Genomic DNA, 25,846 nt, shown 5'->3' with positions numbered 1-25,846 from the left:
TCCATATGACGTGCGCACTAAATGGAACGTGCACAGCGCATTTTTTATCTGTTTGCGCGGTGTGATTAGTAATTTTGACACTTCAGTGAAAAACACGTCTTCTTCAATACATTTTATAATTTCTACGAAGCACGGGAGTAGAATTGTGCCTCCGTAACTCGCCTTGTGATTTATTGCGCAGCTGAAAAACAGGAGTAACTGCGTGTGCAAGTCTGACGATAAAGAGCAGAGATTCTCGACTGTACTGTGCTATGTGCACGCGTGCGTTGCAATGCTCTTTTCAAAAGATAGTTTGCCCTGCCTGTGTCCTTGTGTAACGTAACTGGTGCTCATGTAAAGAGCTCCAATACCTTCTGGCAGAGTTCGCGCTATATAAATCTGCAAAATATATATAAAAAGAGAAAAGAAATGAAGCCATGCTTCCGAATCGCTATTTCATGGGTGGGTGTGTGGTAGCCTGGGAGGGGTGGTGGTGGAGGTTAGGAGAGCGGAAAGACGAATGCACCAAAAGTGCACATGGACATCTCACTACTTCTCCCCTCCCTCCACGCAGTCGCTTGTATTTATTTCTTTGTGGCAGTATATTGAGGAGGAAGGCTCTTTCTAGCACATGAACAAGGAGAGGCTGGAGAGCTGGCGTTGCGCATGAAAGCAGGCGCTCTTCTCTCCACTGACTTGCTAACAATGCTGACAAGCGTATTTATTCAGGCATGGTGGTGTCCAAACCCATCAGTCCGCAACGTACTGGAGATGAATACATGATTTGAATGTTCAACCACGTGCGGCAGAGGTGCAGTTGCGCCGAGAAACTCCCTCTGCCCCTGGCTGCTGAGTTAAATTTGCATGTGTGGGCACCATGACGTACACAGATATTTATCGCCTATTAATGATGTGAGGCAACGTTCCGTGATGGTTCCAGACTCCATGGATTCACTTACTTCTTTCTGGCACCCCTGAAGCTTCGGGTTGGCGATCGAAGAATGAGGAATTAAGAGCAGAATCTGCACATTTGGGTTGGAATCCCCTAGTCACCCCTCCTTTCCCTCTGCAGCCGAAGCTCCTGGGGTCCATGGTAACTTCCTGTCCAGCAGGGGGCAGCTCTTACTGTCCAGCAGGGGGCAGCTCTTATTGTCCAGCAGGGGGCTGCTCTTCCTGTCCACGAGCCATCCCCGTCCTCTCCAAGGATGCTCTTGGAGTTTATCAGATTACACAGCATTGCTAGTTTCGGAATTCATTTTGGGGCATTACCCCAAGACCCAACATTTGATGGGATGTGGTCAGAAGTGCGCAGCAATGCAGAGTTGAAATGTGCACGCACAATATCCCCGGATCTCGGTGACTCAGAGTTCAGAGCGGTATGCAATGTGTAAATTACACTACCATGCATTTATTTACATGAAAACCAATGCAATGGTCCCCAACCCTTGAGTCAGCCACAAAGAATTACACACCAGATTTTTCTAATGGAGTATACCAGGCAAAAGTCTGGTAGATGTACCCCACACGGACCCCTGAATGTTGTATGCTGACAGCAATCAGGAGCAAGTGTACTCCATCGAGGTATCTACCGTCAAGACGTTACCATCCTCAGTGGACACAAATGTGATACTTCTGAAGTTCAAACGCTGCTCTCGGGTGGAAGAAGCTACGGATTTGTGCAGCTAAAGCCTGCAATACCCGCCCCTGCTTATCGAATCCATGAGTAACCTGCTCCCTTTCAGGAAAGCTTTAAATCATGGGGCCTCATTTATGAGTTATTGCCAGCGAGCAGCGCCGCAGGCCTTCCTGCTGTGCTGCCCGACGGCAAAAGAAAAGGGCAGGAATGCGCTGTATCTGCCAGATACAGCGCATTCCTGTCCTTTTCCCCTGGGCTTGCGCACAATGGACTGCTGTGTACCATGGTGCAAGGGTGCCTGCGTTGCGGGGATGATTATTTTTGTGCAGGAAGGAAAACTTTCCTGCACAAAAACAATCACAAGAGGCTTTTTCCTCCGAATGCAGCTCACATAGAACAAGCATTGGCATAGCCAATAGGTCTCGCCTTTGGAACCTTATAAGTATTTAGTTATGCAGTACAATATCCTTGGTGCAACATCATCAACTGTTGCATGGCTAAACACTTATAAGGTCCCTAAGGCGAGACCTATTGGCTATGCCAATGATTGTTCATATTTGGAAGAACTCAACCCTACATGCATTTGTTTTCTACTTGCTATAACCTGAGCTTCCCCATTGAAGCTTGCCTGATACGTCAAGTACTTACGGCCTCATTACCAGTTGGTCGTGCTTTTCTGCGGAGATAGCGGAGAGCTCTGGGCAGGAGGAAAGTGTCTGCAGAACTGCCAGAGGCCGCTGCAGGTAAGATCGGTGGGGCCGGCTGGGGGGGGGGAGGGGATTTCGAGAGATGACCACAAGGGAAAAATTAAATAAATAATTAATTTTCCCTTTTGGTTGTCTCTCGAAATCCCCCCCCAGCTGGCCCCACCGTTCTTACCTGCAGTAGCCGTGCCTGACTGCCAGGTGGGTGTAGTGTGGTGGGGGCAGGGGTGAATGGTACACTTCCCTGTACTTGTGGAGTATTATCTGCTCCTCTAGACAGCTAAGGGTGTAGGTGGCAGGCAGGAAATGCATCTGCCCTTTCCTGCCCTCCAGGGAATCTCACAGGCAAGGTGTCTCGGCCCAGGGACCTATCCGGTCTGGATTTTTAGGACCTGATCATTCTGGACCCAGACACACTTGGGTTTTTTCATCCAGGGTTATTGCTCCAGGTGTAATAACACAGCTCATGAGGCCCTTAATCTTCATGTTTTCTAAATGGATATAACCTGCAGAATCGTGAATAATATAAAGCCTGGAAAGAAAGACACACAAACACACACATACAGACTCAAACTCTCTCTAACTCTCTGTCTCTCTCTCTCGCTTCCCCTTTTTGATCTGTTCTTCTCTCTGCTTCTATAATTGACAGACACAAGGAGATGATGGACGGAGTGCTGAAACTTTTTAGACATCCACCCATAGTCACAGATCTGGGTTGAATCCATCATCGTTCTTTAGCTCACTTTGCCACCCCAGTTCAGACCCAATCGTATGCAAATCAGTCTTGACCCTGTTCCTCATGGAAACAGTTCAGCCCGAACTGGCAATCCAGGTCTTCCCTGGACCAGAAACATGCATCCTGGGACTGGTTTCGGCAGTGGCATAGCGGGGGGTGAAGGGGGCAGTACGCCCTGGGTGGCACAAGTTTTGGGGGTGGCAGCCTCCCCCTGCTCTTACCTGCCGTCTCAGGGTACACCCCACTCCTCAAAGCGTTTGACGCAGGATAGCAAATGGAAAAAACTAACCAGAACTCCCCATTCATCCACCCTGCTCTTCACTGCGCCAAATGCAAGGGCAGCCACGGGCCGCCAGAGGGCTAGCTATGCCACTGGGTTTCGGGGTAACACCACTCATCAGCCAGGCTAGCTTGAATCCAGTGGCAAAGTGAGCATGGGACTTCTTTGATGGCTTGAATGCACGCTGCAGCAGACCTCTCGTAAGGCTTTCTGGCTTTAAATCAAGTTCTTCAATTCTAAGCAACTTGTCAAATTTAAATACAGGATCAGTTTTAATTGCCAATGTAGGTGGCATCGAACCACGAAGCTTCCTACCTGTGCCTTGATGGAGATGTGATGAGCCCTAACGAGTTTTAATGTCACCATTAAAAAAGCACACGCACTGCTATCTTGTGGCTGCAAAGTCTGACCCTGAATTGTTCCTAGAAATTATGCAACCGACAAATCTATTCGAACATGTAAAAATATTTATATCAGCAAATGCCAAAAACATTTTGGGGAATAATGCAATTCTATTCGAAGGATGCTCCTCGGTTGATTCTGGTAGTACATCTGGATTTCAAAACTAATGTGATTTTATCTCAAGTGACTACCTTTATTTGACAGCTTATTTGTGCAGACAACGATATTTATTGAATTTTCATTTATTTCCAGTTGACAATGCCAGCGTTTCCAGTTGTCGTGAAGATTGGACATGCTCATGGTGGCATGGGAAAGGTAAGTGATATTTGCATTATCTCATCTTTTCTCGTGATCTAGTGTTGTTTCGCGAATGCCTACAACAGCAGCTAAAAGATAACTTGAAAGAAGTGCTGGAAAGCGCGGGAAAGGCAGTTTGCATAGCTAGCCATGCATGGCCAGTTCAAGTCCTTTGATTTGCATTATCTGTGTCCCCCAGTTACATGGGGCATCTGGTTTCCTTAGAGGCATTTCTCTTATACATTCTGGACCTCCTACTACCGTTTGTACATTGGTCATACCTTCCTGCAGAACCAGATGATTGTTTACTTTCGTGCCCAACTATATCCCTGGTTTTTATAGAGCGCGACAAACATGCCTTCATTAAAATTTATTTATTTATTTATTTAAGGTTTTTATAGAGCGCGTAGTCACCCATGAGTATCCCAGCGCTATACCTCGTAATCCTGATGGGAGGGGGTGCGGAAAATAAGAATGGTTTATGGAAAGAGGAGGGTTTTGAGCGATTTCCTAAAATGGAGTAGATTCGGTTCTGTTCTTAGTTTCAGAGGGAGCGCGTTCCATTGCTTCGCTGTGTGAACCAAAAAACGGCGACCTCCTGAACGGGCTTTTTTCACCCTGGGTACCACAATGAGGTTTCCATGGTCCGATCGGAGCGCTCTAGTAGGTCTATAGGGGGTGATACAGTTTTTGAGAATTGGTGGGCCTTCGTTGTGGAGCACTTTGTGAGCCAGGCAGAGGGCCTTGAATACCACTCTTTCCCTGATCGGTAGCCAGTGCAGTTTTTTCAATGCGGGTTTTGCAGATGTTCTGGCCGGGGTGTTCGTGAGCATCCGGGCAGCGGCATTCTGGATTTTCTGTAGTGTCTGGAGGGTGGTTTCAGGGGCTCCCAAATAAATGGCGTTACTGTAGTCCAGCCTGGACACAATCAGGCCTTGGATCAACTGTTTCCGGGAATTGAAAGGGAGTAGGGGAAGCACCTTCCTACATGATCTTAACAGGCCGAAACAAACGCCGGCCGTCTTCCTTGCCTGCGTTCTAAAGGTAAGATCTTTCTCTAACCATATTCCCAAACTCTTGACCTCCGTCTTGGGGGCAGGAGGTTCACCAAGACAGGCGGGCCAGATGTTCGGGGGTAGATCTAGCGTTTTTTGACCTAGGAGCAGAATCTCTGTTTTTGACCCATTTAATTTCAGGGCTGAGTCGTTCATCCATTGCTGTATATTGGAGAGACAGTCATGAAGGTTGGAGGGCTCTTGCTTGGGGTGAGATAGAGTTACCACCAGCTGTGTATCGTCAGCATAACTGATGATAGTGACTCCGAATGGGGAGACCCTCTCCTCCAGTGGGGCCATGTACACGTTAAATAACGTGGGGCTCAGTGACGAGCCCTGTGGCACACCACACCGGAGGGGGATGGCAGGGGAGCGGCTGTCACCTTCCCAGACTTGGAAGGAGCGCTGGCAGAGAAAGGATGAAAGCCATTTCAGAGCCTTGTCTTTCACTCCGATGTTTTCCAGGCGTTGGGTTAAGACCTGGTGGCTGACAGTATCGAAGGCCGCACTCAGGTCCAGGAGGACCACTGCCACTGATCCTCCTGTATCGAGAATGTCTCTGGCCTTCTCCACTGCTGCAAGGAGAGCGGTGTCAGTGCCTTGACCTGGTCGGAAGCCCGTCTGGGAGTTCTTGAGGAGATGGTTGGTTTCCAGGAACTGTGACAGTTTTTTATTTACAAGTTTCTCAGTGACCTTACCAATCCAAGGAAGGAGAGAGATGGGTCTATAGTTTGATAGATCCTCAGGGTCTAATGAAGGTTTCTTAAGAAGTCCTTTAACGACCGCTTCCTTCCAGCTAGGGGGGACTTCACCTTGGGTTAATGAGGTGTTGATCAGAGCGGTCAGCGGGGGCACTATGGTATGGGTGATTTTTTTGAGGAATCGTATGGGCACTGGGTCACTGGGAGCGCCACTCTTTATTGAATCAAATGTTGCTGCTACCTCCTCCATGGTAACCGGGCCGAAGGAAACCAAGTGAGGGGCGGCGGGCTTCAAGGGGGAATTCCTCTGCAGGGGATGATGGTCCTCATATCCTTCAATGGAGTCGGTTTTAGCAGCGGGAAGAGAGGCAAGGATCTTTTTAATTTTTTCATCAAAGAAGGTGGCTAATTTGATACATTTTCCTTCCGCTGCTTTGGGGTCCATAGGTTTTTGTGGGGGGTCGGGGACATGGAGGAGCTCTTTAAGGATCAGAAAGGTTTCCTTGGCTGAGCAGGAGGAATTCTTTATTTTTTCCTCATAAAAGGCACTTTTGGCGTTGCGGAGTGCTAGTTTGTATGCTCTCATGGATGACTGAAATACGTCTTTTTCCTTCACAGACTTGTCTTTCCTCCAAATGCGTTCTGACCTTTTGCATTCCTTCCTTAAAGCGTTCAGTGCGGGGGTGTACCATGGAGCTTGATTGATCCTCTTAGTATGTTTAAGAGTACAAGTGAGTGGGATAAGACTGTCTAGGGAGTGGGTGAGCCAATCATTAAATTCTCTATCTGCCATTTTGGGATCCGATGAGGGAGGCGGGATGGATTCTCCTAACTTAGCTTCCCATTCCTCCGGTACCAGCTTGTGCCACCGTCTACCAAGTGTCCTGGTTTTGTGTGGTTGAGTCGGAGCGATTTTAAGATGCCAGTACATGGGGACCAGTAAGTGGTCTGTCCATGGGAAAGGAGTGGGTTCCTGGGTTGTAAAATTCCTAATATTCGTAAAAATCGGATCCAGAAGCTTGCCTTTTTCATGGGTAGCTTTTGAGTTCATGAGATGCAGGTCGACTGACGCAAGGTCTGTTAATAGATTAGCTGCGGAGTTATCCGTAGGGTCAAGGAAATGGAGATTAAGATCCCCTAGGAGAAGAAAATTAGAAGCAGTAGTTGCTTTTAGTGTGGTGTGATCCATCAAGGTACTGGAGAATTCCCCAAGTGGGCCTGGCGGTCGGTAGACTAATAGTCCGGACAGAGAGATTGCAGGCGAGATCTGAAAAATAAAGTTGCAACTTTCGCAGTCTTTGACATTGCCATTGTCGATCCTGCAGGTGATATGGTCTTTATAAAGGATGGCTAGCCCACCGCCTCTACCGACCGGTCTGTTTAAAAGGCATATTTGATAGCCTGGGGGGACGGCATTGACCATGTCAAAGTCGATGTTCGGCGTCATCCATGTTTCTGTGAGAAACAATATGTCCAGCATAGAATTTTGGACGAGGATATTTATCTCATGAGCGTGTCTAACAAGAGATCTGCAATTGAGAAGGCCAAGTCGTAGAGCTTGAGCACGTTCCTTCTCCTCCGTCGGATTGCAGCGGGCACAGCCCGTGAAAGGGTTGGCTTCCTTGAGAATGTACTTACACTTGGGATGTTTATTCGAGTTCAATGCTCGAAGCATGTCTTGGGTGTAAGTAATGCTCCTTTGAGAATCGGGCATAGTGTCTGGGCCTAAGGCCGTCTGGGCCCGGACGGGCACAGACGGGCTTGCCTTAGGCGTGCCTTCGGCGCGCAAACGGCGCGCCCGCTGCGCCCGTCCGCTGCGCGTCCGGTGGTTACACATTATTTAAAGGGTGAGAAAGGGCGTGTGGGCGTGGCCTAAGGGTAGGCGTGGCCTCGTCCCTCGCCGTCGATGGCGACTGGAATTGTTTGTTAGGGGCGTTCCGCTACAGCGATAGCTCCGCTGTTGAGGGCGGTTCGAGGACAGGATCTGGTGGTGCCGGAAGGGTGAGTGCAAAGTTAAAATCTAGCAAACAAGTTATTCGTTACACAGGAAATAACAATTTTTAAAAAGCAGTTCAGCTCCCGGCTTCCGCCTCAGGAGTATACGAAGTCCACTCCTCTTTATTTAAGCCGGTGTCATGCAATGAAACTCGCATTCAAGTTAGTATTACCACACCCACAGTGCTTGAGATGTCAATCAGCCCCGAGAACCTTTGATCACATGACATGGGAATGCCCCGTTATACAGCACTACTGGCACAACATTTGCACTATACTCACAAAAGTGGTGGGCAACCCAGTGGAACTTGACCCAAAACGACTCCTATTGGTGCTGATGAATGGTGGGTGGGACACCTCACACAATACTTTAAGTAGGGGGGAGAAATCTCACACAAGACTTTAAGTGGGGGGAGACATCTCACACAAGACTTTAAGTGGCAACTGTGGCACTCAGCTTTCTTATTGTTAAGAGTGACATAGCATGGTGCTGGAGATCAGAACTGGCCCCGCTGGCATCTGAATGGAGACATGGGATGGACTACTGCGCTGCAGCAGAACAATTTCTATATAAAATCACATGGCTTCCTGGAGAAACATTGCAAGGTCTGGGGAGATTGGATTGTTTATTGTGTGAAGTTTAATGTATAGGAATGATGTATAAGTAGCAATTAAATGCCTGGGCTACTCCCCGAGGGACGTGATTGGTGTGTGTTGTGTAGCATTTTTCTATTACACCATTGATCTATATCATGAATACTTAAAGCCTAATTAAAAACAGTTGTAAACAAAGTTAGTATTACCCCGTCCAGGTTCTGCTTTGTTGCTTCCTGTTAGATTGCTTAATTGTGAGTTCTAAGAAGTAGAGGTCTCTTCACACTGTTGTGCTTCATAAATCACTGCACCATTAAAAAGCATTGGCAAAGCCAATTCGTCTGTCTTCGGGGTAGTGCATGCACCCATACATAAAGATTTACATTGGCAACACTATAGGCAAACGTGGGCAGATGTAACGTACTTCTAGATATGAGTACAGAAAAGGCAACACAAACAAAACATTACAGTGCAAACAAACACATACAAACACAGTGATATATGCATGGTCATTCAGAGGTAATGCATAAACAAGCGCAAATAAGACAATGGTGCCGCCACCCTACGTATGGATAAGGCCCTTGGCTTCTATTATCATATAGTATGTTTATAAGGGTAGAAATGCATACACTGAAAATTCTAATGTTCAGTTCATATACAAGCAATCCTATTGTAAACATCTGTAGACCGAGCATTATGGTATGCAGTTAGTTTAGGTATCATATGCTTTTTACATTTTTTGTCACTTCAGATCTTTCAATCAATCAATTAGGGTTTGTAAAGCACTACTACTCACCCGTGAGAGTCTCATGACCCTGTGTGTGTGTGTGGGGTGCATTGGATCAGACTAAGGGGCTGATTACGATGTTGGTCGGAAAGGCTCTGAACGGCATTCGGATTCTCCTGAACCGTTTCTAAACCTATGATTCTGACCAACTCAGAAACCTTTCCGACCGACCAAATATGATAGAAGTTAACCATTTGGGCTGTTCGAATCGGTTCCGATCGGCACTCGGAGACCCGGAGTCTGTCGGAGCCTATTTGTACGTTGATATGGACACCGTTTCCAACCGAGTGATTGTAATGTCAGTCTGACAGCTGGTCCGAGTCGACCTGCCCGACTCAAACTTGCTGTTGGAAACTGACTTTAGGGGTCCGTCGAAGGCCCCCCTTCATCCTGAGGCCTCCCGTTGGGGTCCGTGGGGATACCCGAGAGACCCCCCTTTAAAACCATGCACAGTGTGGCAGGCACCATTGGGTGCCTGCAACAGGGCGCAATGTTTTCTGCAACCACCCCTTTTTTCAATGGGAGCCTGTGTTCTTGTTCGGAACACAGGCTCCCATAGAAATCAATTGAAGTCCTACCGAACGATGTTCAGAAACATCGTAATCAGTCGATCGGACTCGCCGAACCTGAGTCGGCCGGAACCGATTCCGAAACCGTTCGGAAGAGTTTCGGACCAACATTGTAATCGGCCCCTAATTGCTGAGTTCATCCGAACAACCAGGTCTTGAGGTGCTTCCTGAATGACATCAACAAGGGTGATTTCCTGAGGTGGATGGACAGGGGGTTCCATGTGTTGGAGGCGAGGTAGGTGAAGGACATTCCTCCGGTTTTGGTCTTGCAGATTCGTGGGATGGTACCCAGGGAAGATTGGGCGGAGCGGAGGTGTCTGTTTGAATGTGAGGCAGTGATTCAGATATTCAGGTCTGGCGTTGTGAAGGACCTTGTATGCATGGGTGAGGAGTTTAAAGGTTATTCTTCCGTCAACTTGGAGCCAGTGGAGGTCACAGAGGTTGAGTGATGTGGCTGCGACAGAGAATATTGAGGATTAGTCTTGTTACGGCGTTCTGGACACTCTGGAGACTTCGAAGAAGTTTCTTGGTGACGCCGGTGTAGAGTGCTTTGCTGTAGTCGAGTCTGCTGCTGATGAGGGCATGGGTGACTGTCTTCCTGGATTCAGTGGGGATCCATCTGAAAGTCTTCAGAAGCAGGCAGAGTGTGTTGAAGCAGGCCAAGGAGACAGTGTTGATCTGGCGGTCCTTTGGGAGCCGAAGTTTTGTGCATGGTTCTTGTGGGTAGGGGGAATTCCTAGGGCAGAGGGCCACCGGGAGTCATTCCAAGCAGAGGCGGAGGCTCCCAGGTTGAGGACTTCTGTCTTGTCCAAGTTCAGGCAGCTGTCCTTCATCCAGGCGGTGAAGGCTTTCATTCCTTTGTGGAAGTTGTTCCTGGCGACAGTGAGTTCTTTGGTGAGTGAGAGGATCAGCTGGGTGTCGTCGGCGTAAAAGACTATGTTGAGCCCATGGTTCCTGACCATGGCTGCGAGGGGGGCCATGTAGACGTTGAAAAGGATGGGGCTGAGGGAGGATCCCTGGGGTACTCCGTGCTGATCTCTGTCGGTTTTGAGAGGTACGGTGGGAGTATAACCCATTGTGTTCTACTAGTGAGGAAGGAGCGGATCCAGTTGAGGGGCTTGTCTCGGATACCAGCATTATGGAGTCTTATGGCTAGGGTGCAGTGGGAGATGATGTCGAAGGGTCCAGTCAGACGAGGGACGATGTTTTGCCCTGGTCGAGGAGGGAGCGGATGTTGTCGATAGGAGCGAGGAGGGTGGTCTCAGTGCTATGATTGCTTCGGAATCCAGATTGGGAGATGTCCAAGATGTGGAGGGTTTCTTCATAAGGGGGTTGATCTCAGCATATTTCCAGTTGTCGGGGAAGGTGGCGGTCTTGAGGGAGCAGTTGATGGTTTGGTATAGCTCAGATGCGAAGGCTGAGGTGGCTCCGTGGACGATGAGGTGCAGGCAGGGGTCCGAAGGTGCTCCAGAGTGGATGCTTTTCATGGTCTTTATGGTGTTGTCTGTAGTGAGTGGGGACCAGCTGTGCAAAGTCGTTCGGGGGGTCAGCGTTAGTTGTGGTGGTTGCTGGTATGGTGGAGTGGGCCTGGGTGTCGAAGTTGTTGTAGATAGTCTTGATCTTGTGGTAGAAGAAGGTGCAGAGTCTGTTGCTCAGGTCTTGGGAGGTGTTCGATCAATGGGAGTGGTAAATTGTTTATGTATTTACTTTAATAGTTTGCTTAGTTTTATTTAGGTTGTAGTAGGAATAGTATGTGTATTAAATGTTATAATTAAGTTTGTATTGTTATAGCTTATAATAGTTTTTATTTATTTAAAATTATAATATTTTTTACTATTACTATTTATTATTGTGAAACTTGTGTTTACTAATGTTAAAGATTTTTAAAAAGTCTAATATTTTAATTTAATTAGAACTTGTTTTATAGATTTAATGTTATTGGTATATGTATATTTATTTGTTATATTTTTATATAATTTTAAAATTATAAAATACATTAAAATTATTAGTTTAGTAATTGTTTCAAAGTAAATATATATATAGCGGCATCCGAAGAAGGCAATACGCCGAAATGCATCATGCCATACATAGCTGTCAATAAAGGTGTTCCCGAAAGCTCCCCGCTGCGTCCTCTGGCTTCTTTTTGGGAGGTCTTCGTTGGAATGTTTACTTGCCTGCCAGCATGCACGGAAAGAGGACCCGTTCTACAAAGAGTCCTGCGAGTTGTTGGCACCGCGGCTTTGTCGCATTTTGTTTACCGAGGGATCGGATTTCGTAGGACCGCCACAACCCCTAGCCAGGCAAGGGGCTGCTGTCCGTTACAGCCCGTGACTTCACGGGGAAGCTGGATCACTGAATCACAGTTTCACGGCCCGGCCCAACTGTGGTTTTGGGGCTGGAACGTTGGGGACCTGAGGGAATGCCGGACTGTGACTTACGGGACTCTCTTTTCATCATGCAAACCCCCACCCTCTGCTAGGTATTTTCAGCTTCCATTAAAGGAAATAACATTGTGGCTCCGTTTTCAGTACTTACCAGAACAGTGTTCCATGGGAGCTGTAGTTCTCTACCATCGAACTGCAGCTGTGAACAATCAGAGGAGTCAGCTGACCTCCACGCATTGGGAGGACCTGTGTATTTCAAGGGGGTGAGGAGGAGTATTCCCGTCACGCTAGCGGCATCCGAAGAAGGCAATACGCCGAAATGCATCATGCCATACATAGCTGTCAATAAAGGTGTCCCGAAAGCTCCCCGCTGCGTCCTCTGGCTTCTTTTTGGGAGGTCTTCGTTGGAATGTTTATGTGCCTGCCAGCATGCACGGAAAGAGGACCCGTTCTACAAAGAGTCCTGCGAGTTGTTGGCACCGCGGCTTTGTCGCATTTTGTTTACCGAGGGTTCGGATTTCGTAGGACCGCCACAACACTTAGCCAGGCAAGGGGCTGCTGTCCGGTACAGCCCGTGACTTCACGGGGAAGCTGGATCACTGAATCACAGTTTCACGGCCCGGCCCAACTGTGGTTTTGGGGCTGGAACGTTGGGGACCTGAGGGAATGCCGGACCGTGACTTACGGGACTCTCTTTTCATCATGCAAACCCCCACCCTCTGCTAGGTATTTTCAGCTTCCATTAAAGGAAATAACATTGTGGCTCCGTTTTCAGTACTTACCAGAACAGTGTTCCATGGGAGCTGTAGTTCTCTACCATCGAACTGCAGCTGTGAACAATCAGAGGAGTCAGCTGACCTCCACGCATTGGGAGGACCTGTGTATTTCAAGGGGGTGAGGAGGAGTATTCCCGTCAAGCTAGCGGCATCCGAAGAAGGCAATATGCCGAAATGCATCATGCCATACATAGCTGTCAATAAAGGTGTTCCCGAAAGCTCCCCGCTGCGTCCTCTGGCTTCTTTTTGGGAGGTCTTCGTTGGAATGTTTACGTGCCTGCCAGCATGCACGGAAAGAGGACCCGTTCTACAAAGAGTCCTGCGAGTTGTTGGCACCGCGGCTTTGTCGCATTTTGTTTACCGAGGGATCGGATTTCGTAGGACCGCCACAACACCTAGCCAGGCAAGGGGCTGCTGTCCGGTACAGCCCGTGACTTCACGGGGAAGCTGGATCACTGAATCACAGTTTCACGGCCCGGCCCAACTGTGGTTTTGGGGCTGGAACGTTGGGGACCTGAGGGAATGCCGGACTGTGACTTACGGGACTCTCTTTTCATCATGCAAACCCCCACCCTCTGCTAGGTATTTTCAGCTTCCATTAAAGGAAATAACATTGTGGCTCCGTTTTCAGTACTTACCAGAACAGTGTTCCATGGGAGCTGTAGTTCTCTACCATTGAACTGCAGCTGTGAACAATCAGAGGAGTCAGCTGACCTCCACGCATTGGGAGGACCTGTGTATTTCAAGGGGGTGAGGAGGAGTATTCCCGTCAAGCTAGCGGCATCCGAAGAAGGCAATACGCCGAAATGCATCATGCCATACATAGCTGTCAATAAAGGTGTTCCCGAAAGCTCCCCGCTGCGTCCTCTGGCTTCTTTTTGGGAGGTCTTCGTTGGAATGTTTACGTGCCTGCCAGCATGCACGGAAAGAGGACCCGTTCTACAAAGAGTCCTGAGAGTTGTTGGCACCGCGGTTTTGTCGCATTTTGTTTACCGAGGGATCGGATTTCGTAGGACCGCCACAACACCTAGCCAGGCAAGGGGCTGCTGTCCGGTACAGCCCGTGACTTCACGGGGAAGCTGGATCACTGAATCACAGTTTCACGGCCCGGCCCAACTGTGGTTTTGGGGCTGGAACGTTGGGGACCTGAGGGAATGCCGGACTGTGACTTACGGGACTCTCTTTTCATCATGCAAACCCCCACCCTCTGCTAGGTATTTTCAGCTTCCATTAAAGGAAATAACATTGTGGCTCCGTTTTCAGTACTTACCAGAACAGTGTTCCATGGGAGCTGTAGTTCTCTACCATCGAACTGCAGCTGTGAACAATCAGAGGAGTCAGCTGACCTCCACGCATTGGGAGGACCTGTGTATTTCAAGGGGGTGAGGAGGAGTATTCCCGTCAAGCTAGCGGCATCCGAAGAAGGCAATACGCCGAAATGCATCATGCCATACATAGCTGTCAATAAAGGTGTTCCCGAAAGCTCCCCGCTGCGTCCTCTGGCTTCTTTTTGGGAGGTCTTCGTTGGAATATATATATATATATATATATATATATATATATATATATATATATATATATATATATATATATATTCACTGAAAAAACCATAGGTTTCACACATGTTATAGTTAGCTGTACATTTTACTGATAAAAAACCAATGAAATTCCCCCGTTATAGTTACTGTAGGCAACTATAACTCACGCGACCGTAATCCTCTGCTGATGCTAATACTGTATGTAGACACTTATTTGCCCATGTCTTCTTCCATTAAATTTTAGCTATACATATATTACAAATATTTTTTTTTCATAAAGACACATATGTCATCAGCAGAGGATTACGGTCGCGTGAGTTATAGTTGCCTACAGTAACTATAATGGGGGAATTTCATTGGTTTTTTATCAGTAAAATGTACAGCTAACTATAACATGTGTGAAACCTATGGTTTTTTCAGTGAATTTGCAAGGTTTTTTAAATGCTAATTCCTAACTATAACGTGTGTGAAACCTATGGTTTTTTCAGTGAATTTGTACGGTTTTTTAAATGCTAACTTACTTTACGCCATTCGTGGCGTACGCGCCCAGTTAACGCAGTTCGTTCCGTGCGCGCACGGTGCGCTTCGTGCACCGTGTGCGCACAGTGAGCACGCGGTGCGCTTCGCGCACCGCGCGTTCACTTTACGCAGTTAGTGCCATGCACGCACGGTGGTCACGCGGTGCGCTGCGCGCACCGCGTGCCCACATTATGCGGGATGGGCCATGTACGCACGATGCGCTTCGCGCACCATGCGCACATGGGGGACATATTATGCGCATCGTTGTGAAATGTTTTGTTTATTATTTTCATTGGTTTCATATGAAAATAAACAAATGGTGCCCTTCGGGCACTATTTGCACATGGGGTAGGGAGAGTGTGGATAATTTTTTTTTTTTTAAACAAATTTTTACCGTACGCGTACGGTAAGCGTAATCGGCGATTTTTCCCAAAAAAAAAAAATTTGGGCCATGGGGGTTGTTTGGGGGCCCGTATATCACTGCTGGGTGATTATTATCTCAATATACTGCCCCTTTACACATTTTTGGGCTTCATTTATGCTGCCCCACTCAGAGTGCGAGAGAGAAAATGGCGGCCGCCGCTTCCTGGTTTCGGCCGATTCGAATGTTTACTAAGATCTAAGAGCCAATCAGAATCGCGCTCGCGCACGTCACCGTACGCGTACGGTAAGCGCACCGTAAGCGCACCGTAAGCTGGCTCAGATATATATATTGATTTAAAGGCTATTTTCTCAGAATCTACTGAACAGATTTACACCAAACCTACAAAAGGCACTTCCTTGACCTGAGGACTACCTCTCTGCCAAATTTCAAATAATTCTGTTCAGCCGTTCGGGCTGTAGCTGTGTCTAAAGGTCCTATGGAAAAATGCATGAGAAAAACGCGTTTTGGGACCCCCTTTTATCTCAGCCCCCGCTTGACGAATCCCCCCGAGACTTTCAGGGTAGGAGCGGAGCGTAGCGCCCCACCTATTTTGAAAAATTCGCGAGGATTCGTCGACCGGCGCAAAAGTTATTTAAAATAGAATGTTGCGGATTTCCTATGGAAACGTGGTCCTAACTATAACTACCTACTGGCGACCGCCAGTAGGTAATATATATATATATATATATATATATATATATATATATATATATATATATATTAATATGTGTGTTTAGATTTAAATTAAATGTATTTGTTATATTTGGTAAAATGTACATTTAATCTAATAGATTTAAAAAAAAAAAAATTATTTACTATATTAAAATTTATTTATTTTAAATATATATAACAAACTTTATTTTGAACAACTATATTTATGACATCGATATTCTTTTTCTCTATCTTTTTGTACTTACCCTTATAAATATAGGATGTTAATATTTTTTACATCGATATTTATAACTTGATATTGTGGTATGTAGATATTTTAGGTGTCGTATTTCTGTCAGTGAACCGTCTTGGGAGGGTGGGACGTCTGTGGCCTCGCTGTTGGGTTTGGTGAACTCCTTGATTATGCTGAGGAGTTCTTCGATGTTGTGTGCATTGTTGGTAATTCTGTCTTGGAGGGCCTTCTTGCTTGTGGTTTTGATGCAGTGCTGGTTGGTCCAGAGTTCAGTGGTGTGGCTGTAGGAGATGCTGTTTCCTGCGGTAAAGACAGGGTCGAGTTTCTAACTTATTATGAAATGGTGTGTGGAAAAATTATTGTGATTAATATCGGAACTCCCAAAAAGTTTGTGATGCAAAAATATTGTGGTATAGATATCGTTGTCAAGAATATCGATTTTTTTGGGCATGTAATTTCATTTTTTTTACTTCAAGCCTTTTAATTGAAGGAGCGTATACAAACAGTGCAATAATCAACATATATCGGACATCCAACTTTTGCAAATGGCAACATCATCGTAACAATCAAGGCAACTGAAGTATTGGCCAGTATAGACCGTAAACAAAGCTGCACAAAACTCATAGCCAGGATGGCCTCTAGGCTTTGGATCAGCTAAGCAGTAGGATATTAAAGCAAACAGAGGTGTGACAGGGTTCACACAAGTAGTCAATAGGAAAAACTCGGAAGAAAGAGAAAGGTCGAGGGTACAGCAATATGGATCATGTTTGTTCAAAGTAAGGATATGGGAGAGGGGATATATCGAGTGGAAGCTTCAGATATTGTGTATAGGGATCTGGGTAAAGCAAATCGAAGGCACTACGGGGGAGAGCCAGTCCCCCGTCTATGGGATGGGGTCTCCAGATCCAGGTGAGGTGCGTTCGAATAGTTGAAGAGCTCTGAACTGGGGTGGTCTAAACAGAAATGTTCCATTCTGGAGAAATAATCTATTAGGGGCCGCCAGATGCAGGCAAATTTGTTCTCGGTGTGTGTTACCTTGTGGGATAGAAGCTCCAGGGCCACGACATGGAGAGCAAGTCATAGTTTGCCATGCCTAACATTCGAACTGTAAGACGCTAGTCAGAATGCACCATTGCTGTCAGTGTTAGAGGGTGAATACCAATTATGAAGGTGTTATATGAGTTTGAGAGGGAGAAGCCTATGGTTCCTTTAATGTGGTTCGGGATCTCTTTCTAATATAGGGTAAGGAGGGGGCAGGATCACCAGATGTGGAAGAAGTCACTGGTTGCTGATTAGTTATGCCAACAGTGAGGAGAGGAAGTGTGAAGCATTCTCCGTAGTCGTGTCGGGGTGTATTACCATTTAGTCATTCATTTTTAGGCTGTTTCATGCTGGTAGATGCTCCTGTGTATCTTGGGGATGTTACACCAAAGTTGCCCCCATTGTTACCGTGAGATACCTTCTGTGGAGTCTCCCTGCCAATGCACCTGGTACTTGTGTGGAGATCATTCTCATTCGAGGCCAATAAAATTGGGTACTTGACCTTGCGTACGTTTTGGCTTGCCAAAGATGTCCTTCCAGGAGTATGTCATGAGCCAGACCAGTAGGCAGGCCCTGTAGCACTGGTGGACCACCAACAAGAGATTGTTCTCCAAACATTCAGGTGATCACCAGAAGTATCACCAGCTGCCTGGATGGCCACCCTCTGGTTTGCAGCCGACCACCTGGTGTACGTATCCCAGGGCAGCAATGTCTTTCCCAGCAGGATCCATGGCATCGCCCTCAGACTCAAACTCCTCCTGGACCGTGACAGTCTCAGTGGCAGGTTTTCCATTCCCTCTGCCCTATCTCTTTCTGGCAGGTACCTGGGAAACATTTTCAAGCTCCATGTTTTTTTGACTTCTGTCTCCGGCTGCCATGGGCCGTGTGGTCAGGCAAACCCACTCAAGAAACCCTAACACCTCTAGGTGGGACTGGAGCTCCATCTCTTTCCAGACAGTATGCTCCAGGTCATTACCACTTATTTCTAAAGGAGCAAGCGGTCCCTAACAGTGAATACACACTAAACAATGAACATAGAAAATAAATAAATAATCAGAAATAGAAACATACAGGTGTTTATTCAATCATGTAACACAAGGAGACATAATAAAAGAAGAAAACAACAAAGAAATGAAAAAATATTTTTTACAGCTCATGCAGTTTCTTAGGAACTGTAAAAGTAATGAACAAATTATGTCACAACTTATTTTGATGTACCAATGCAATCTTTTTTTTTTTAAAGCAAAAGACATTTGCGATAGTCAAGGTACTATGTGTCGGCAACATTTTGATCTGCTTTATAATATGTGGATCATCATCAGGACTTAATTATATATGCCTGAGACAAAAAAGTCCTGTTCGAAAGAAAGGGGGAAAGAAGGAGAAAGATACGGAGGTATGTAAGAAGAAAAGGGAAAAAGAGGGTAAAGAGGGAAATAAATTAGTAATTATAACAACCACAATGGAATGCGATCACCTCCCATTCCATGCACTTACGTGGTATTGTGGCGTGCATCATACTGAAGACACAGTGTCGCAAGGAACATGAAGAGAAACCATGCGGTGAAAAACGTGGTGAGAAGCCATGCAATTGAGGGATGTGTCAGAACCTAAATTGTTTCAACCAAGTATAGGAGTGAAATGGAAAAATGACTGACCTAACATAAGCTCCAATTTGGGTGATGACAAACTAAGAGGGAAGGCAATTGAACAATCCTTGAAAAGTTCAGGAAGGGAGGAGAGTGTCTTAATAGGGTGGGCAAGAAAATGGAAAATTAGTCAAGAATGAATGTGATCTGATACGAACGTGATTCTACAATGAGGCGGTCACAGCACTTAACCATAGGGCATAGAGAATGAATTTGCAGTAATATGTAAATCTAAATAGATATTGGAGCAATAGAATATGAGCATACAACCACACACGTGAAGGGATGAAGAGTGAGAGGTGAGGCAATGCTTACCAAAATTAAGGAAATTCGTATGCAACTGCCAAAGCGATCTTTGGACGCTGACCCAGTCGCATTTTAGAGGTGCCCTGGTAAGGGGGATTATCCCTTTGATAGTTATTGTAAAACATGCATCAATGTGGACATTTATCTTGAGCATTGCAGATGTATAGTGGTGCAGGACCATAGTAGTGAAATAAACACCTACTGTGTAACAGCATTGAGAATAGCACACTCTACGACTGCCACATGTCAGCGAAAAACAAGCAACCATGTTGAAACAGGTCTATGATTATAAAAATAGTGAAAATGTGTGCAAATGACTGGGATCAGAGAGTGGCCGATGCAGGCAAGGAGCGGAGCGAACGTGGCTGCCATCTTTGCATTGGTAGATGGTATCAGAAGGTGGGGCAGTAAATCCGGAAAGGAGGTAGTTTACAGAGACAGAATTAAAAATGGTCTACAAAAGACTGGTTATATACATTTTAACTCCAAAGGATTCATTATCATATCAACTTACACAGAGTTGACTGTCCTATACAGGAGCAGGAGAGACCACAAGATAGAATAGGACCCTGAAACTAATTAAAGCATATAAGCGATCTTTTTCAATTATTGAGCAGTGAGTGAGCAATAACCGAGGGAGCCAGATACCCTCAGTAGGGTCTTTACTAGTTGTACAATTCATAAATGCTTGAGCTGGTAACCAAATGGAATACATTCATGCTTCTTAGATCTGAAATATTGCGAGCAAATAGTACCTAAGGCATTCTGCAATTAAGCCACTCAAACACAGTTGTGGGACAGATTATGCTAAGAATTGACCATGAGATGTGCATATCCCAGTTACTTAAATGCTCTAAACTGATGGATATGTGTATGTCCCTTTGTTGGAGTACACAATTTTTACTTGGGCTTGTGTCTCCAATTGCACAATCCACCAAACATGTCCACCCACAAGTGTTATTTTCCAACACCACAATGTCATCAAGATTAACACACCGTTTTCATGTTTCTTTGCTTATTACTCTAACAAATGTTCCTGTGTTCCTCTTTCTTTGCTGCTGTGATGGGGACAGGTGAAGGTGGAGAACCACTATGATTTCCAAGACATAGTCAGCGTGGTGGCCTTGACCCAGACCTACGCTTCCACGGAGCCATTCATCGACTCAAAGTACGACATCAGGATCCAAAAGATAGGCAATAACTACAAGGCCTACATGTGAGTACATCACACCTGCCCATATGGTCCTGTCTGCTGTTATGGAAATGAGTCAATTGCCTGTATCCTAATGACTGCTTGCCAACAAACAATCCTCTTCTTCCTGTGTATTTATAATTGTGGATTCTGCCCTCTGATGTTGTTTCTCTGCTCCTTCCTATTTTCTGCTTTGGTGAATCATTGTAGAATCATTGCTTATATTAGGTCCTCATAGGTGCTAAGAGCAATGCTGTGGGACCACAATTCATTTGTTTTTTTCACATTGAAAAGGCAGAATGAGCAATTATGCTGAGGCCAGTAGGCGTGAGGGAGTTGTAAGAAGAGATGAGAAAAGTAAGACTATTAAGAAATTCTTCAAGGCTAATTTAAATCTTCTGTTATAAACCTTATTACATAATATGAGCACACATATGTGCGGTTTATTAGTGTGAAATGGACCTAGTGACACCAGCTGCAGTATTTTTTTTAATTCATGTTTACAGTTTTATATATTGCGAACAGACCTAATTGGGTATCTGTGCGCTGTACACGAGCACATGTACAGATTGCATACATTGCAATACCCGAAATATCTGATGAGCCTATGGATTTTCTTTGAAGTGAGCGAGTTCCCTTGTTCAAATTGGGGCGCCTTTGATGCCAATTCGTGTGTCCCTTGTGAGCACAGTGCATGCCCCATGACAGAAAATGGTCTGGGCTAATTGCTCTTCCGGGGAGATCTCAAATTGCTGACACGTTTGATGATGTTGTACACTTTGTTATTTTTTTGTATATTGCATGAAATAGACGTCTATTTCTTTTGCAAAGCACTACATGCTCTAGCAAGCTTGGGAGGCCAGGGAGGTTGAAAAACTTCCCAACTTGCACCTTATAGTCATATGTGTTGTATTCTATGTAGCTAAAGCATGAGGCAATCTGCAGATAAGTTACAAACACTGCAATGAGCGAAGGCACCCTCACTGTATTGTACTTGACTGATCTGCATTTTGAAACGCACTCAGGCGCTTGCCCTTCGATTGCCAAACTGCTGATTTTTTGTAATGACGAGGACAAGCAAAGAATTCGATAGTAAGGAAATAATCAAAAAGTCTAGTAGTTCAGTAAATATTTGAGGAAAAATTAAAACCTCCATATTAATCAATATGTAATAATTGGAAAAGAGAACTCACTCGCGCGAAAAGTTATAATGAATTCTGGAACATTGGATATGCATTAGAACCTCCAACTGAAATAATTTCGGTTCCTCTTTTCTCCGTGTTTATTAGTATAAAAAATGAAACCCAGCTGATTTCCTTGATGGAAGTTAAATCCATCCATCTCACGACATCACTGCGTACCAGGCTTGCGTTATGAAGCGTCCGCACCCTCTGTCGGATCATAGGCTCTAAAGATATGCTTTCCCGCCCTTTTGTTCTGCGGCTGCATCTCTTTCATGCTCTTTGACCTAATCCCCTGGCCACAGTGAGGCAGTGATGTGTGAAGGGTGGAGCAGTGAGGTAATGAGCCAGTATACCCCGGATGTTGAGGAGGCCGTGTCAAAGCTAATACATGATCAAAGCATCGCATGAACCAGAACAATTCCAAAGGAATCAGTCACACTGAAGGCGGTATGGGTTTTATTAAAACAAAAGCAATCATTTATGAACGCTGAGAAAACTGCACGGGGCAAGCCACTGAAGACATGACTTTGTTGACCATGCAGTTTACACGGGGTCATTTTAACACACGAGTTAGCACAAAAACCAGAGCAAATTCGCATCAGAGGTTGAGTGCAGATTGCACTCCCCGGGTGCTTACATTGACAGTCACCGTGAGATTGTACAGTGTGGTAGTTGCCCATGCAACCGTGTGAGAAAGGCTTAATAACGTTCAATATGGTTGCTATAACATTTGTGAGTGACTTTCTCCATTAGATTACATTTAGGCGATAACTGGGTACAACTGAGTTTTGCAGACTGGCGCAAAGGTTATTTGCACCGATATGAGTTTGTGTCAGGGTTCTAGCCACAATACCTAGGTCATGAACATTGACCTTTTACAGTATGTACTTCACAATATCTACTCTTAAGTGGTCAAAATAAGTACAAATGCACTGGAATTATACGGTGAGGATCAAATGATGTTGCAGGGTTGAGTAAATTATGCAAGAAGAAAAGGCAAATTATGCAACGTATTGCAGCACATTTTGTCATAGTATTACTCCGTTATTTTTTTTATTTCTACACATGCTAACACTGGGCATTGGATGGGGACCTCATTAGTAACAGTTTAACACCCAAATATAGCAATAAGCAACAGAAAGGTGAACAGTCAAGCCGTGCAAAGGGCCTTCCACTGTTCAGCAACACCAGTCGCTGGGTTTTTAGTAGCTTTTTTTTTTTAAAGATCTTTTTATTTAAGCAACAAAAACTGGTTAACACACCACATCTCATCGTTGTTCCGAATAGTCGAACATCCAATAATTTGTAGTTTACACTGAACACATTTTCTCCTTCTCCCAGCCGGCCCCAACAATAGAAAATCGGCAATACATGTTTAATGGTTAGGTCTAGTCACACTCTCCAATGGAAAGGAGGCACACAGGCCCGCGGTACTCATTCCATTCAGCCACCATGCACCAGTCCATGTTTTTCTTCTAATCCCTCAAACATGGTGCCATCTCCACCCCCCAGTGACACACAATATTACGCTTGGCTATTGCCAGACCCAGTGTCATCCAGGTCCGGGGTTTGCGCTTCAGGTCAGTGGCTTCCCAGATATTGAGCAATCACCACTTGGATAAAAAGGTGCCTCTCTGACCACACCTTGGGCGGCAGCTCTCATCTGCTGCTCTACCCATTATTACTAATGTGGAGCAGGCAAAGTAAGACCTGTGCAGTACTTTGGACTGAACTAAGCGAAACCCACTTTAATTGCTATTTCCGCTGGGGAGGCCAGGGTCTTTTTAGTAACTTTTTAACCGTTTGGCCTACAATCTTTTTTGTTAACATCTGCAAATTGTGCAGCAGATGGTGATTTATATGGCAAATGCAGGAAATCTATAACTATGCAAAAAAACAGTGCAGCCGCGCAATCACAAAATTCCAGCAGCTCTGCAAAAGTATATATAGGAAAGTATAGATTTATTCTACTTGACATCATGTCTACTTACCATGCCAACATATTGGAAGGTGGTATTGTGGATTCAATACTGTTGGAGATCGATATTTCAACCATTATAGTTTGGCACCCCAAGACCACCACCTTAAGTCCAGTATTTGAATCTAGGTATAAATTAACCAGCAGGTAGTTTAACTTGTGTCAGTCTAATCTTTGTGGTGGAATCGTGCCATCTTAATTTATTACAGATTTTTCTTTCTCTGTGTAAATACTGAATGGTGCTTAATGTGGCAGCACACAAACACTCCACAACAGCAACACCTAACATTATATTTTTCAGTAATACTATGAATAACTCTTGTATAGCAACATGAATTCATGAAACGCCTCTCTTTCCTAGTAACCTTGCTTGGAGAACAAGGGGTCTCGTTACGATGGTGGCGAGACTGCCACCTCCAGGCTGAAAGACTGCTGGCCGCATTAGGACGGCGGGCGGATGGTCGGCGGGTGAAGAGATCATCCGACACTAATCAGACGGGCTCATCAAGGAGCCCGTCGGATGGACTGTAATCCCTACAATGGTGGCTGTGCCTGATCAAGCACAGCCGTAGGGATTACAATGCCAGTTTCAGCCGGTCGTTGGTGGTTAACCTTCAAGAAAAGGTAGGTGGAAAGTGACCTGAACCTATGCCATGGGCCCTGGGGGGGCACCTCTGGTGCCCCCTAAACTTCCCTGCACCACGTGGCAGACACCGCATTGTGTCGGCCACATAGTGCAGGGATATAGTGCAGGGATGTTTGAAATGTGTTTTTTTTGTATTGCGGTGTGTGCTGCAGCCCGCAGTACAGGCCTCAATACAAAAGATACACATTGCAACCGCCTTGAAGGCGGTCGCATCCTAATACCGATGGCGGGACCACTGACAGCTAGTCGGGTGGACCCGTTCCCGACAGGATGGCGGTCGGACGAAAGTAAGACCACCATCATAATGATGCCCAATAAGTTTAGATTACCAAATGTGTTTGTGGACTAAATCTGGAGATGTGGACAACATATAAATGGGATAGTTCAAGGTTCCTATGATCTTTTGCTCAATGAGATATTTGCAATGTTATGGTGTTGATAACGATGCCTACTATCAATTAAATGCCATAAAGAGCCCTTGTCTCAAAGACATCAGCAGTCCTGATCAAAACAATAACATAAAGGGGTATGGCTGGTGATTGGTGACTCGCCAAAATAGTCTCAATTGTCAGGTACCCAGACATCTTACAGCTCTTGCACCCATTTATATTTGAAACCCTGCCCTTTAGAAAATGCTACCCCTGATTAGGGAAACATTAGTGAGCCATTTAATAACCCAAAAGGGAGTTTCTTAAAATCCAGGCATTAGCAAGAAAAGGTGATGTCCCAAGGACATGGAACAAGAAGCCCTGCTGGAGAGCTCATATGATGCAAAGGCCAAGGAAAACAAGAAACTCACTGTAAGAATTCCACACATTACCTACTTACATGGTGTGTCACCATTAGAGACAGTGGTGTCCCCAGGTGAAACAGGAGGAAAGGCATGAGTCGAAAGGGACAAGCCATGAGAAGTAGGAATCCTCAAGGGATGGGAGAGGGAGCATAGGGACTGTCAGACGGGGACCTCAGTGAAAAGTGAAGGGGGAAAAGAGGGACAGTTGGTTGTATGACAGAGGCATGCATGGCTAAACCACATGTGCCTCTACTATGCGGCCCCAACAACAAATGTGTCTGATTAACGGATTCCTGTACCTCACATGCCTTTAGCATGCAATTTCATGGTAAAGGCATGACTGGTAAAGGAATGCATGGTAAAGATCACACCTCAACCACCCCGCCCTGCGCCCTAATAATTACCCTGACACCCCCTGAGCCCTAAAAACTACCCCACCCGCCTGAGCCCTAAAAGTTACCCCACCCCCCTGAGCCTTAAACACTACCCCACCCCTCCCCTGAGCCCTAACCACTACCCTGACTCCATGACCCATAAACACTACCCAGACTCCTATGAGCACTAAGCACTACCCCTGAGCCCTAAACTCTACCCGACCCCTAAACACTACTCTGACCCTCCGAGCCCCAAACCGTACCCAACATCCATTAGCCCTAAAAACGACCCCAATCTCTAAAAACTACCCTGACCCTAAACACTACCCCACCTCCACCATGCCCTGAACTCTTCCTGACCCCCCTTGAGCCCCAAAAATTACCCCAACCCTTAAGAACTACC

At 45.8% G+C, this 25,846-nt stretch overlaps 1 protein-coding gene across 1 annotated transcript in view; it reads left to right on the top strand.

Moving 5' to 3' along the window:
* Positions 1-25,846, top strand: part of SYN2 (synapsin II) — a 1,092,985-nt gene that overhangs the window by 778,731 nt on the left and 288,408 nt on the right. The window contains exons 6-7 of the mRNA XM_085624864.1: positions 3,990-4,052; positions 20,350-20,492. Of these exons, the coding sequence (XP_085480990.1) occupies positions 3,990-4,052; positions 20,350-20,492 (206 nt within the window). The remainder of the gene's footprint in view (positions 1-3,989; positions 4,053-20,349; positions 20,493-25,846) is intronic.

Source organism: Triturus cristatus, chromosome 9, assembly GCF_964204655.1.
Source record: "Triturus cristatus chromosome 9, aTriCri1.1, whole genome shotgun sequence".
Lineage (NCBI taxonomy): Eukaryota > Metazoa > Chordata > Amphibia > Caudata > Salamandridae > Triturus > Triturus cristatus.
This window is presented reverse-complemented; position numbering and strand designations above follow the sequence as displayed.